The sequence below is a fragment of the Heliangelus exortis genome, chromosome 8 (assembly GCF_036169615.1).
Source record: "Heliangelus exortis chromosome 8, bHelExo1.hap1, whole genome shotgun sequence".
In the NCBI taxonomy this organism is placed as follows: domain Eukaryota; kingdom Metazoa; phylum Chordata; class Aves; order Apodiformes; family Trochilidae; genus Heliangelus; species Heliangelus exortis.
In genome coordinates, this window is record NC_092429.1 from 28,686,912 (window position 1) to 28,699,848 (window position 12,937).

The 12,937-nt window shown below is 41.2% G+C and overlaps 1 protein-coding gene across 1 annotated transcript in view; it reads left to right on the top strand.

Annotated features, from left to right (window-relative positions):
- NIBAN1 (niban apoptosis regulator 1) overlaps window positions 1-12,937 on the top strand; it is a 49,492-nt gene that overhangs the window by 29,143 nt on the left and 7,412 nt on the right. The window contains exons 6-12 of the mRNA XM_071751318.1: window positions 4,091-4,206; window positions 6,917-7,021; window positions 7,116-7,278; window positions 8,189-8,376; window positions 8,623-8,784; window positions 11,685-11,795; window positions 12,382-12,489. Of these exons, the coding sequence (XP_071607419.1) occupies window positions 4,091-4,206; window positions 6,917-7,021; window positions 7,116-7,278; window positions 8,189-8,376; window positions 8,623-8,784; window positions 11,685-11,795; window positions 12,382-12,489 (953 nt within the window). The remainder of the gene's footprint in view (window positions 1-4,090; window positions 4,207-6,916; window positions 7,022-7,115; window positions 7,279-8,188; window positions 8,377-8,622; window positions 8,785-11,684; window positions 11,796-12,381; window positions 12,490-12,937) is intronic.

Sequence of the window (12,937 nt, forward strand, 5' to 3'; positions counted from 1 at the left end):
GACTTTGGTAAAAGCACTCTGTCCACAGTCAGTATATCCCTTTACTTTTATTAATGTTACAAATATTAAATGTATTGTAAGAAAAGCCCATGTGGGAAAAGGACATTTGCTGAATTGCAATAGGGGCACTCACTTGGCTTTGAAGAATTACATGCTACATACTCAGTTTTTACACATCATAAACCATCCCAACTGCAGTTCCTTGGCTCTCCAAAGAGTTTAAGGCAGGAATGTTGCTGCTGTGTCCAAAAATGAGTGAGTTCCAGTTTGCAGAATTAGCCAAGAGACAGAAGGGAGCTGCAAACTGCTGGTGTCTCTGTAGAGCACACAACCCCATCCAGTTCTGAGAGGTGGAAAATCCTCTCTGTCTGGTTATCACATCTGACCAGAGTCCCACCAGGAGCTGGAGAAACATTTCCCAGCTCTTCCCAAACACAGCCTTTTCCAGGCACTGCAGGAGCAGCACAGAAATGAGCTTTGCTGCCACTTATATGAAGACTTGCCTCATTGTTTTGGTATTTTCAAGTGGCTAAGTGATACCCCAGCTGGCTTCAAACACCTATTGGCATTCCTGGCATGTATGATCATTGTAGCCTCCTCTTTCATGCAGCAACAATGAATTTGAAAAGCTTCATTTATGACAATTAATGTTCAGGGGGGCACACAGTTTCAACTGGATATTGAAACACTCACTTTTTAGTGGCAAGTTAGGCCTGTTCCTTGTTCTTGCCCAGAGGTTTTCACTGGTTTGGAAAGACTGATCTAGGGTTATGGATGATTCACCAGGGCAGTTCCTTTCCACTGCTGTCTCTAAACATGCACAAGAAGTGTCAGTGGATCAGAGAAATTGTTCTGATAGCCTTTCCCAAGGGGCTTTTAATCAGTGTGCCCATGACATGTCCAGTTTCAAGCAAAGGTGCAGCTGTCCTGCTGTGGGTGGGAGAGCACACAGGACCTTGGGACTGAAGCTTTCCTTGTTACTCATCCCTGTGACCAAACATTCATCTGTCAAATGATGGAGAAGGAGCTGCAGCTCCTGGCCTGGAGCCCCTTGTCAGGAGACTGCAGTTCCCACAGCAGCTGAAACATCAGATATGGCTGAAATTAGGAACAGGACACACTAATGTAACTCCAGGTGCAAGTGTGTTCCATGGGTGTAGAGTAGCCTGGTCCTCTGTGTATCATTTTGATGAGTTAAGTTTTGAGATTTTTTTTTTTTTAAGTTTTGAGATATTTATTTTTTTTTTTAAAGAGAGACTTATACTGTTTGTATTCTGCAAGGAAGCTCATTCCTATGGACAGTGTTCTGCAGCACTGAGCAACCTCAGCCCTGCTTTTAAGCCATGTGCAAATTTAGGGAGATTTATAAAGTCATGGTATCCTTCCATCTTTTAAAGCATTATTTTTATATAGCAGTTATTCTGTTATGTTTATAAAAGGAATCCATGGTTAGCAATATCTGTTATTAAAATTAGGCTCCACATTAAAGATAGAGTTTCTAGGTGGGTTTTCTTGTTTTAAAATTTAACAGAAAAAACAGGATTACATTTTGCTTTCCACAAATAACCAGCTGTTACATTCATTAGCAACTGGAGAAGTTGAGGACAATGTATGGCTTTGTATGGGACTTGGATAAAGAGGCCCTACAGCCACCATGGCACCAAGCTCCCCTAAGATGCTCCACTTTCTAGAACCAGCAGGGACAGATGTGTCACTCATGATAGGTGCCAGCTGGATTTGTTGAAGGGGAAGCCCCTGCAAGGGTGTTCAGGAGAGTGAAGCAGACATCATCCCTTCTGCTGATGAACCCACTGATACCACCAGGGGTTTCCACCAGCCCTGTCTGCAGCTGCAGCTTCTGCTGCCCTCTCCCACCCAAGCTGGGCTACCCCAACAGCTTCTTGATTGTTTCCCTTGCTTTGCCATGGCAAACTGGAGCTGTCTGACTTTTCATAAACCTCTGCAGAAGCCCTGGCTCTTCACTGCTGTGATCCTGGAGGATGTGCACCACAGCTCCTTTCAGCTTGGGTACAATTCCCTTTTCATAGAATCATAGAACCATAGAATTGGCTGGGTTGGAAGGGACCTCAGAGCTCATCAAGTCCAACCCTTGATCCACTCCCACTGCAGTTCCCAGCCCATGGCACTGAGTGCCACATCCAGGCTCTTTTGAAATATCTCCAGGGATGGAGAATCCACCCCTTCCCTGGGCAGCCCATTCCAATGGCTGAGCACCCTCTCCAGAAAGAAATTCTTTCTCATGTCCAACCTAAACCTCCCCTGGCACAACTTGAGACCTCTTGTGCCCTCTTGTCTTGCTGAGAGTTGCCTGGGAAAAGAGCCCAACCCCCCCCTGGCTCCAACCTCCTTTCAGGGAGTTGGAGAGAGTGATGAGGTCTCCCCTGAGCCTCCTCTTCTCCAGCCTCAACACCCCCAGCTCCCTCAGCCTCTCCTCATAGGATCTGTGCTCCAGTCCCTTCCCCAGCCCAGTTGCCTCCTTTGGACCTGCTCCAGCACCTCAATCTCCTTCCTGAGCTGAGGGGCCCAGAACTGGACACAGGACTCAAGCTGTGGCCTCCCCAGGGCTGAGCACAGGGGCAGAATCCCTTCCCTGGACCTGCTGGCCAGGCCAGCTGGATCTTGAGCTGTATCCCATGAATGTGCCTCTGTCTTGTGTGCTTCACCAACAGCTTCTGCACAGCACAGTGCTGGGTGGATCTAGTTATTCAGTGCCTTATCACTGATGCAAACTTTTCTTTCTATGGAAAGTGAGAATGAAAATGCCTAAATTAAGCAACTGTAATAGCCTTGGAGGATAAAGCTGCCTTTCTACTTAGAGCTGGTTTTGTGGTAAGGCTTCCATAGTTCTGTTTCTCTTCTGTGTTTACTGGGATAGGAAAGAATGCTTGGTTAGGATTTTATGGCAGTTACAGCTTGATATTTTTCCCATGAACTATTGAAATGAATCACTTTTAGATTTTTAGCATTTTTTTCCCACTTCTGTATGGGGTTGGGGACAGTCAGAACAGAAACAAATACTTCTTTGACCATGAAGTTTAAAACTTGGTGATCTTAGAGGGCAGAATCTTGTCAGGGTTTGCACATCATCATCATCTCAGTGGGTCCAAGGTCCCTTTGGATGATCTGTTTTCCCTCTGGGTTAGGAGGGAGCACAGCTGTGAAGAAGGAAAATAAGTGAGTCATAAGCAGAGGGCTGAGGGGAGCTTCAGCTCTCCCTTCTTCCAGCCAAGCCCAGCCCTTTTCTCATCAAAACATTCAGAGTTTAATTTTGGGAGGACAAAAGTTTTCAGATGCAACACTCCACCAGTTTCTCAGGTGGAAGACTCCATTCTTTCATTAAAGTTGATGTCAGTGGATGTTCTTATCTTGGCAGTGAAGAGCCTGGCTTACAAATCTTTTACTGATATTTTAGCATTCTGTTGGGACTTGCTATTAAAAATGGTATGAATCATGTAGTTAGCAATGAGGGAATGGTCAGGATTGTATCAGGCTGTTTTCCTCATGTTTGATCATTCTGTGAGCTTGAAGAAATTGTGTGATCTTTCTGAATCTTCAAATATCTGCAAAACAGGGGTGGTACCTATAAACTGGCCCTAAGAGTTTTTTCCTCCACCACAGTATGTCCAACATACCTTCCTGAGTAATTATTATCTCCAGGGCAAACTGAAAGGAGAAATTCTGAAGGTTGGGCTCTTAGCAGCTTTGATCTTTGCCTACCATGTAGAAAAAATTTGATGCAGCTCTGGTTTTGAGCAGTAGCCTGAGAAAGGTTCAATGAAATTAACTGTAGGTTTCTGTAGCTTTCCTTTTTGTGTAAAGCACATGAAAAAGACACTTCAGGCATTACTGCAGTGCTAATCCTTCATGTTTCCCATAATATGTATAATTTCTGTGTTGCTCTTGGCGTGTATGCAAGGCTGCTATCTTCTCTCTTTAGAATTTTCATGAACAAGTCCAAAAAAGTGTCTGGCTTGACAAAGCTTGAGAATTGGATTGCTTGCATGTTTGTTGGGTTTTATTCAAGGTTTTTTATAGGCAAATCCTTTGTGTTACTTTTTGTTTCCTTTAGATTTTCTCAAGCAAACCACATATGAGGTGAAGGCATTCCTAGAAGCCATTCAGTTCCTCCGGCAGGAGAAAGGCCACTATGGGATGTGGGAAATGATAGCTGGGAATGAAAAGGAGGTAAAAGAACACCTTCTGCTTTTTCTTGGCTTTGGATATGGCAGTTCTGAATGCAGTGAAGGTTGTAAGACCTAGGAAAAATAATGATATTTTAAAAAAGAAAATCTAATAGCTAGAAATACCCAGGAGTTCAAAATACCTCTGATTTGTGACATTTCTTCTTTAATAAATCTAAAACATGAAAGAAAGCATGCTGTGAAATAAAGTTGGGGTGTTGTGCAGGAGTGTAGGAATGGCCACATTTCCACAAAAGGCAGATATATCCACTTTAATTTTATGCCATAGGGTTGATTGAGCTGAATGCTGAATCTAAGAAAAGGCTCTCAATAGCATTTAGCTACCAGATTTGTGCTGTTTATAGCTTTGGTAAATCTGTGGGATCAAAAGCAATAGATACCAAACTCAGAACACATGGGTAGAGAGCAGCAGATATTTGCTGTCAGCTGCATTGGGCTGTGCCCTGGTTTTCTACCTTTTCATGGCAGATATTCCTAGCTATTCAGGACAGGTAAGTCTTACTTTTTTCTTGTGTTGCTCTTACCTTTGTTATTAAACACAGCACTTTCCTGTTGGTTGTCCTCTAGCTACCACAGAAGAAAAGAATGGCAGATAAACTTAAATTTTGGTTTTCCCTTGGAGATTCCCATGGGAATGAAGCTTCCCATGAAGAATGAAGCTTCTGTCCCAAGCTGGGTTATGCTATCAAGAGAACCACAGAACCAGAGAATAATGTACTTAAAAGGGGATCTCTGGAAGTATCAAGCTCAATCACCCCTCAAAGCAGAGCCAACTTTAGGGGCTTTGGGCAGTTGAGTTCTGAAGATGTCCAGTGCTGGAGATTCCATGAGTTGTTCCCATGATTGCCCTCATGTTGAAAAATATTTCTTAATACCTGGTTACTGTTTCCATTTTTGCTACTTTTAGCTGTCACCTTCTTCCTTTCCTGTGCATTTCCAGGGAAGGTCTGACAAACATTCTCCCTTGGGCAGTTGCAGACAGCAATAAGGTTTCCCCTGAGCATCATCATCTTAAGGCTGAGCAAACCCAGTTCCCTCCAACTCTCAACTCCATCCCCTGACCATCTTGGTGCCCCTAATCCAGTCAGAAGATCTGTTTTGTACTGGGGAGCCCCAAACTGGACACAGCTCTACAGCAGTCTGACAAGTGCTGAACAGAGGGGAACATTCTCCTCTCTGGACCTTCAGTTGCCTTCTGCTGGGAGAGCATCCTGTAAACCGATGTTGAATTTCTTATCCACCAGGATGCCCAAGTCCTTTTCTGCAAAACTGCTTTTTAGCTGGTTGTTGCCAGCCTGGTGCAGGAGATTGTTCCACCCCAGATGCATTTTTGTCCACTCATGAGGTTTTTGTCCACTCATTTCTTCAGCCCCTCTGGGTCCCTCTGAATAACAGCCTTCCTTGCCAGGGTATTGACCACTCCCCCAAATAGATAGCATCTGTATTCCCAGTCTGATGTCTTTGCTTTCTAATTGCAAACATATGCAGGAGCAAATGACCAGTTAAATGCTGGGATCAGGGAGTGATGCATCTCTTCTACAACCACTGAACCCTGGTTCAAAGTGAAAGGGTTCTTGGGGGAAAAAAGCACTCAGTGTCAATTTAGAAACAGACAGCAATGATAGACCAACACTGTACTTACAGAAGTCATAAAAAAAATGGGGCAATACTGTTCCCTCAGTTTTCCTGCATCCCATCATGAGTGCCTGATGTGTAGAAGTCTCTGGTGCTTTTCTTCCCCCTGCCTTTCTGCTGTGGTGCACACTTGCCACAGAAATTCTTAGATCTTATATTTCATATGGGTTTTTTTCAAGCATATGGAAACGTTGGGAGGATACATAAACATATGTGAATTCTATGATGTGAAAGTTTTACTGGTTTTAGGCAAGTATAGTTTTTTTTAGTGACAAAAGAAAATGTTTGAAAAGTTTTTTCACAAACTCCAACAGTTATTTATTTTATCCCTTTTGCCTCAGGATTAAGCTGGAACTAATGACTCTTGGATCGTATTACACATTAAAAAAAAAAACAAAAAACACAGTAGAATTATTTGATCCATGGATTACTGACATTTTTTGATTCCATTTATATCCTGTATCCTGTTTTTCCTGGGGCCTCCTCTTCTTGTTTGAATTGTGAAGCTGGTTCTCACCTGGAAAAGTGGTAGAGATCCACATTGGTAGAGTCATGCATTTCTTTTTTTTTTTTTTTTTTTTTTTGCTGGTTATCTTCCTATTAGAAGCATCCTTTGTCTGTTGACTCTAGAACAATTTCTCCCTAATGATACCCTCTCTGGGACAGTGTGAGTGCTCCAGAACAAGGTCAGTTTGGGGAAGAAGCAGATGGCAAACCAGCTTTTCAAAAGTTTTTGATCCTGCTCAGCTGATATAAAGTGTTTCAGCTCCATTGATTTGCACAGTGCAGTTCCATAACAGCAGGCAGCAAATTTTAGCAGGCATTTTAGTTCATCTGCTCTCAATTGTTGCAAGGTCTCTCAAAGTCTTTTAGTGAAAAATGCTCCATAGTAAATATCTGGAGCATCCTTCAGGCACATCTAATATTTTAAATCCTGGCAACCTGGGATAGCTCAGCCATTGTGTATTTGAGGCTGCCTGTGTTTGCACATCATTCTGTGCTGCAGGTGCTGAGTTTTCAAATGAAGAACATGTCATTTTCATCTTCTGGCCATGTAGATCCTGAGCAACCTTGTGATGGAGGAACTGCTGCCTACCCTTCAGACCATGATCCTGCCCAAAATGAAAGGAAAAAGGAATGACAGGAAGCGTGCCTGGTTTGGTGTAAGCACTGATATTTGCAGAGTGGTTATTTCTCATAGCAATTGTCTGTGTGTGCTGATTCTCATCAAGACTTCTTAAATTAATTTGGGTACAGATTGTAGAAGAAACTTACAGCTTGGTCCAGCAGCAAGTGTCAGAAGCATTAAGTACCTTGAAAGAAGAGTGCAGAGATTTTACAAAAACTCTTGAAGGAACAATTCGCTCTGACATGGATCAGATCCTAAACTCCAAAAACTACTTAGCTGGAAAAATCAAAGGTTAGTAGAGAAACAGCTCTGTTTTGTAGGAATTTTTTAATGATTCCCATTGTATTGTTCAAATTACCAGGTGTCATGTGTTTTGAAAAATTAATTTGCAGAAAACAAATGCTTTGAGACTCTGCTGCCTTTGTTAGAAACTGATACCTGTGGCTGCTGTGAAAGTCCCACATCTTCTCAAGTTGGGACTAGAAGTGCCAGGTTTTGAGTATTGTTATTAAAGTTGCTCATTCTGCTTCATTTTCCCATGGACAGCCTTATGTAATGAAGATAGAGGTCACATGGGCATCAAAAAGTGGAGGGGGTTTGATCTGTTTTCTAAGAATATGCCACAAAACCAGGTTCTGCTTGTGTGACTTATTCATAGGGTACCAAAGAATATTGAAACCAAAGGGCTTCCTAGGTTGTTTTAAACCAATAGGAAGCAATAGAATTTTGCCATGAATATAAAAATGAGTGTGAAAAGGAGGAAAAGCACTAGTTGATGTTGCTTAAGCTAGCACATAAATAAACAGCTGATAATGTAGGAGCTGTTTTGATAAAACTTGGGAAGTTCTGTGGATATTCTCCCTAACCAGACTGGGATGCTGTCAGTGGACAGTAGAGTACCAAGTTCAGATAACTCATTCTAGAATGACAGTGGCCACACTCTGTGCAAACCTCCCTTTTCTCTCCTTTCACAGTACCCCCAAGCTGCTAGTGGTGGTTAGATGGGGCATGGGAAAAGATGATTTCATCATCTCTCATAAAACTATAAACTCTCCTCTCATTACCTTCATCATCTTTGCAGAGGTGTGACTCCAGGGGAAAACGGGGAAGCATTTAATTCATTACAAAGTAGATCAGATCCTTATTTTCACTCTATGTCTTAGTAGCCTAAATCCAACCTTTTTATTGTCTGACACTCCAGCCAGTGTTTTGGAGCCTGCCCAGAAGTGCTGCACAGAGAGCATCCATCCATTCCTCCCATCCATCTTAGAGGAGCTCATGGGTCCTGTGAGCTCTGGATTCACTGAAGTCCGCTCACTTTTTGATAAAGAAGTTAATGAAATCATCCAGGACTTCCAGAAGACAAATGATCTCACAAAGCTAAAGGAGGTAAGACAAAAATATATTTGGAGCCTTTTATATTAGCACAAGGACCTCATAGCTAGAACTTGGCTGACACTGTTACTTGCTTTCCCAGGTATGTCACCCCTTTGTCATTTAGAAAGTCTTGTGGTATCTGTGCAATTGAAGTGTAGGTATCAGAATTGGGTTTAGGGCCACTGTTACCTCCTTTATTGAAAAGTTGCCTTTAGGTGCTTGATTTTAAAAACCTGTTCTTCCTCCACTGGAATGCAGAACATGGGTCAGCTTATCAACCTACCATTCAACTCTGTGAAAATGGAGCCCTGCTATCTGAAAGTGAACCTCCTCCAGGAGCTCCTTCAAGACCTCAGAAGTCGCTTCAAGGTCTCCCACATTGATTTGGTTATTCAGAAGACACAGAACTTCATGCAAGAGGTACTGTAAGATCCAGTCTTTCCTCCTGAACTACAGGTTAGGTTTGTCCTTCTAATCTACTTCAAAGTAATCTTGATAAAAAGCTGCACCAGAGTCTCAGAATATCTCTCAGTCAAGGTACAGATAACAAAACCCAAGAAAATCACAGCCAGAAGCTCTTTGACATTTGTATTTGCCAGGTAGCATGTGTGTGAGTCTTTCAGCAAGGCACAAAAGTTTTGGATTATTTCTTCCCCTGAACTTTCACGTTCTGAATTTTCAGTGCATCAGCACCTGAGAAAGTTTTGCTTGTAACCAGTGGGGTAGCTAAAACCTACCTGATTTCTGGTTTCAAGGAGTTTTCAGGAAGAATCTAAATGTGTTTTACCAATATAGAACATCTCCTCCTTGGTAATTTATTTTCTCCCTAATATAAAGTATGGCAATTCATGTTAGAAGCTGGCAAGATGTCTCAGGACATAGCTGCATGTAGGTGTTTAAACCAGCTTCATTTCTCATGGGAATGGTTGACATGACTGCATCATTTCACATGAAAAATTCACCACCTCTTTTTTCCCTCTAGTGTGTATTGGGATAGGCTATCATTTTGCTTTGCTATTATTTCTTCTGGATGCCTGGCCAAAAATCTATTAGGAGCTGGCCACTAGACTTCTTTTAATTGCCAGACCACAGGGCAGACTTGGCCTTGTAGATTTACGTTGAATTCCGTGATTTTAATCCATACCTAGAAAATTAAATCATGTAATTGTAAATCTTGTGAAATGGAGTGGGTCCAGCTCTGTGGAGTGGGAGTTAGGAAGATGGAAAGCACATCTTTAGCACAGTGCTGGGTCAGGCTTTTCCTACAAGCAGCTCTTCTAAGTGCAGCCATGATCAGCAGCCAAAGAAATAATCAGAAATAAAATTCTGATTTCATGGCTGGGTCTTTCCAAAAGCCTGACAAATAAAAAGTCTTTCAGCAAGTGAAGACCATGAGTCGAGACAATGCAGCAGACAGAAAATAGATCTCATACAAGCCAAGTGGTGCATTGTCTGAAAGCTTGAATCAAAATTCACAAGTTAATTCATAAGTTAAATTAAAACACAAGTTGTTCTAAAAGTGCTGTTATGGCTTCTCTCTCTTTAAAAGGCTGCTATTTTTCTCATAAATTAAGAATTAGTTTTGCTTTAACCTATGCCAATTTTTTTTTGTTATTAATGAGTAAGGTCAGATTTGTCTATGCTTGCATAATCTTATTGTACAAGAAACATTTGGCTTAACTTGGGTGGAGGTTGGAGCAGGATTCCTTGACTTGGGAGCTTGGCATCCTCTAGTGGCCAATTTTAGGAAATTTGGGAGCATGGTGCTCAATTGGCATAAATGAAACAGCTTTAGTGACCTCACCAAAACGATGCCAACTTAGAATTTGTTTCAAACAAAACTTCAGCAGTGAGTAATTCATCTTTTAATTAGCCTCTGACTTAATTCTGCACTGATCCTGCCTCGTTTACAACACCTTGCAGTTCCTGAGCTATCACTGTACAGCCTGTGGCACACACACAGATTGAGTAAACCACCTCCACCATTTCCATTTGTAAGTGTGGGCAGGATAGTCCAGCCCTGCAGTAGCTGCAAAGGCAATTATAAAAATTGACCTTCAACATTTGTCACTGAATGTCTTCATTCATGAAGACAGGACTAGCCAAGGAGGAATTAAAAGTATGTTAAGTGTATGTTTTTAATTAAAGAATTAAAAGTATGTCTTGCCCAGAAGTGTGTACATATTCCTTTAGAAACAAAAGAAGTCCTCTTTTGTTTTATTTACAAAATAAATTTATTATTTATAAAAGAAGTTCTCTATGTTGTACTGCAGTCTATGTATAGCAACTGGGATGGTCCCATGGGATGCAAAGGATGAGCCAGGTTCCCTGTGGATGTCCCTTTGCTTCTCCAGTAAAAGTAAAGTAGAATTTTAATGGAAACACTTATCTAAGAAAGGCAAAACCTCATTAAGTAGCTATGTTTACATTTGCAGAACTCTTCTTCTGAAATACTTTTTCAGAGTAGGGGATGTAACATCTTTAATAAGTCTCAGGGTAATCTGCAAATATGACAAATGCCAGCCTGCCATAATTCTCTGAGAAAATACTGCACTCTGTGCCATGTTTGCTGATAATTATTTGTATTATAAGGAAAGGTATTGCTTGCTTTTAAAAAAATTGTCTACAACCTTAATAATTAAGATCATTACAATCTAGTAGGAGTCAATGGGGAAGCAGAAAGAATGGGAAAGTAAAAAGAATGGAGTCTTTCTACTCCCATTGATAATAGGGTAATGAGTTTATGTCCTTCATGTACTATTTTACTTTTTGTCTTTGTGACCATCTGTTTGGATGGTGACATGAAATTAAATCTATACAGGAGAGCTATGGTAGCAAAATAATGATACCAAGGCCTAATTTTCTTTATTCATTGCAACATTTCTAGGCATCTTAGTGAGCCTTTGGAGAATTGATAGACAGCAGAATAATTTTGGATAATATAACTGAACCTACCCTGAATAAGCCTGTTGATATAACTCATTGTTCAGTTATATTAGTGGACTTTCTAGTGTTGACCTGCTTTTAAACTCAAGAGGTAGTTCCATTTTCTTGCTCTCTGTCCTTAGATAATCTCCATTTTGGTTTCCCATTCCAAAACTGAGAGTTGCAATCTGAACTAAATAAGGCTTTTTGTTCCCCTTCCATAATCACTGAAATACTTGTAATATTTACTGATTTTAGGCCTGTTATTCTTTCTCCATTTCACCTTCTCAAAAATACAGTTTGTTAACAGGCAAATTTATCATGTAATTTATCATTACCTATGTAGGAATTTTGTTTTACTGGTCTTTAAAAGATTTTTTAATTATTGTTTTTAGCTGATGGAAAATGCAGTTTATACTTTTGAGCAGTTGTTCTCTTCAAGTCAACAGGCAGACCCGGCGAAAGTTGCAACAACCATTGAAAAAGTCAAGCTGAGAGTATTGAAGGTAAAGTAGCAACATTTGCAAAGGAAGACCTTGGCTTTTGTCTTTTTGGAAACAGAGGTTGTAGTTTGTATGAATTTATCTCAGTATTTGAAATAAGGTAGCTCTTGGCATCCAGCTGGAAATACTGATTTGGTGGCATTCAGCAAACCTGCTCAATTTGGGGGTAAAACTGAGCTCTGGCCAGCCCCTTGTAAAAGTATTGACTTGTGCAGTCCTTTTAACTGCAATTACATCAGCTGGAGATGATGTTGTGGATCTGGGTAAATTATTTTTTATTAGCTTTATAATTAACCTGCCACAAGAACTCATTACTCTCGGAAGTGGCAGTGCTGAAATACCTGGAGAGAGCAATTGGGACTGTTCATAGGCAAAGAAAAACCTGAGATCCCAGCAAGCCAGATTTTAAAGTACTTCTGTAAAAGCTGGAATAACCTGCATGGGAATTCAAACCCCTGGGTGCTTCCATGAAATGGTATCCTTTGGGATTGGCCCATCTCCAGTGTCAGGATAACAAGAACCAGTTTCTCCTGTGAGTAATAACCCCAGACATGTTTGGCCTTGTTTATCTCTTTGTCTCTTTTGACAGCAATATGATTATGACAGCAGCACCATCAGGAAGAAGATATTTCAAGAAGCACTGGTACAGATTACTTTGCCCACAATGCAGAAGGCACTGGCTTCAACGTGCAAACCAGTAGGTTTCTGTAATTAAAAAAAAAAAAAAAAAGGCAGGAAAGGATTACATTTTGACAGTAAAATCCTCAATTCTGTAAAGCTGTTTACTCTCAGGGAATCACACAGATTGGATGTGGGCTCTGCCAGATGACACTGAGATTTGCCACTTTGTGGATCAGGTTGATATGGAGCACAGGGAATATTTCAGAAAACAGGGAATCTATATCTATAGCTTTTTTTTTATTTTTCTCAAGGACAGTTTCAGACCACTGCATATTCCCTTTTAATTTCTTCTGCATAAATCTGAAGTCCCCTCAAACTGGGCTCCTCTTGACAGCTAGGATTGCAGTTTATGAGCTTGTCCTTGTGTTCAGCAGCCCTGCAGTCCAGGGGAGAGGGCTCTTTCCTCTTCAGCAGCACTCCCAAGGCACAGCCTCTGATGGCCACCTCCTACAAAGCCAAATGCC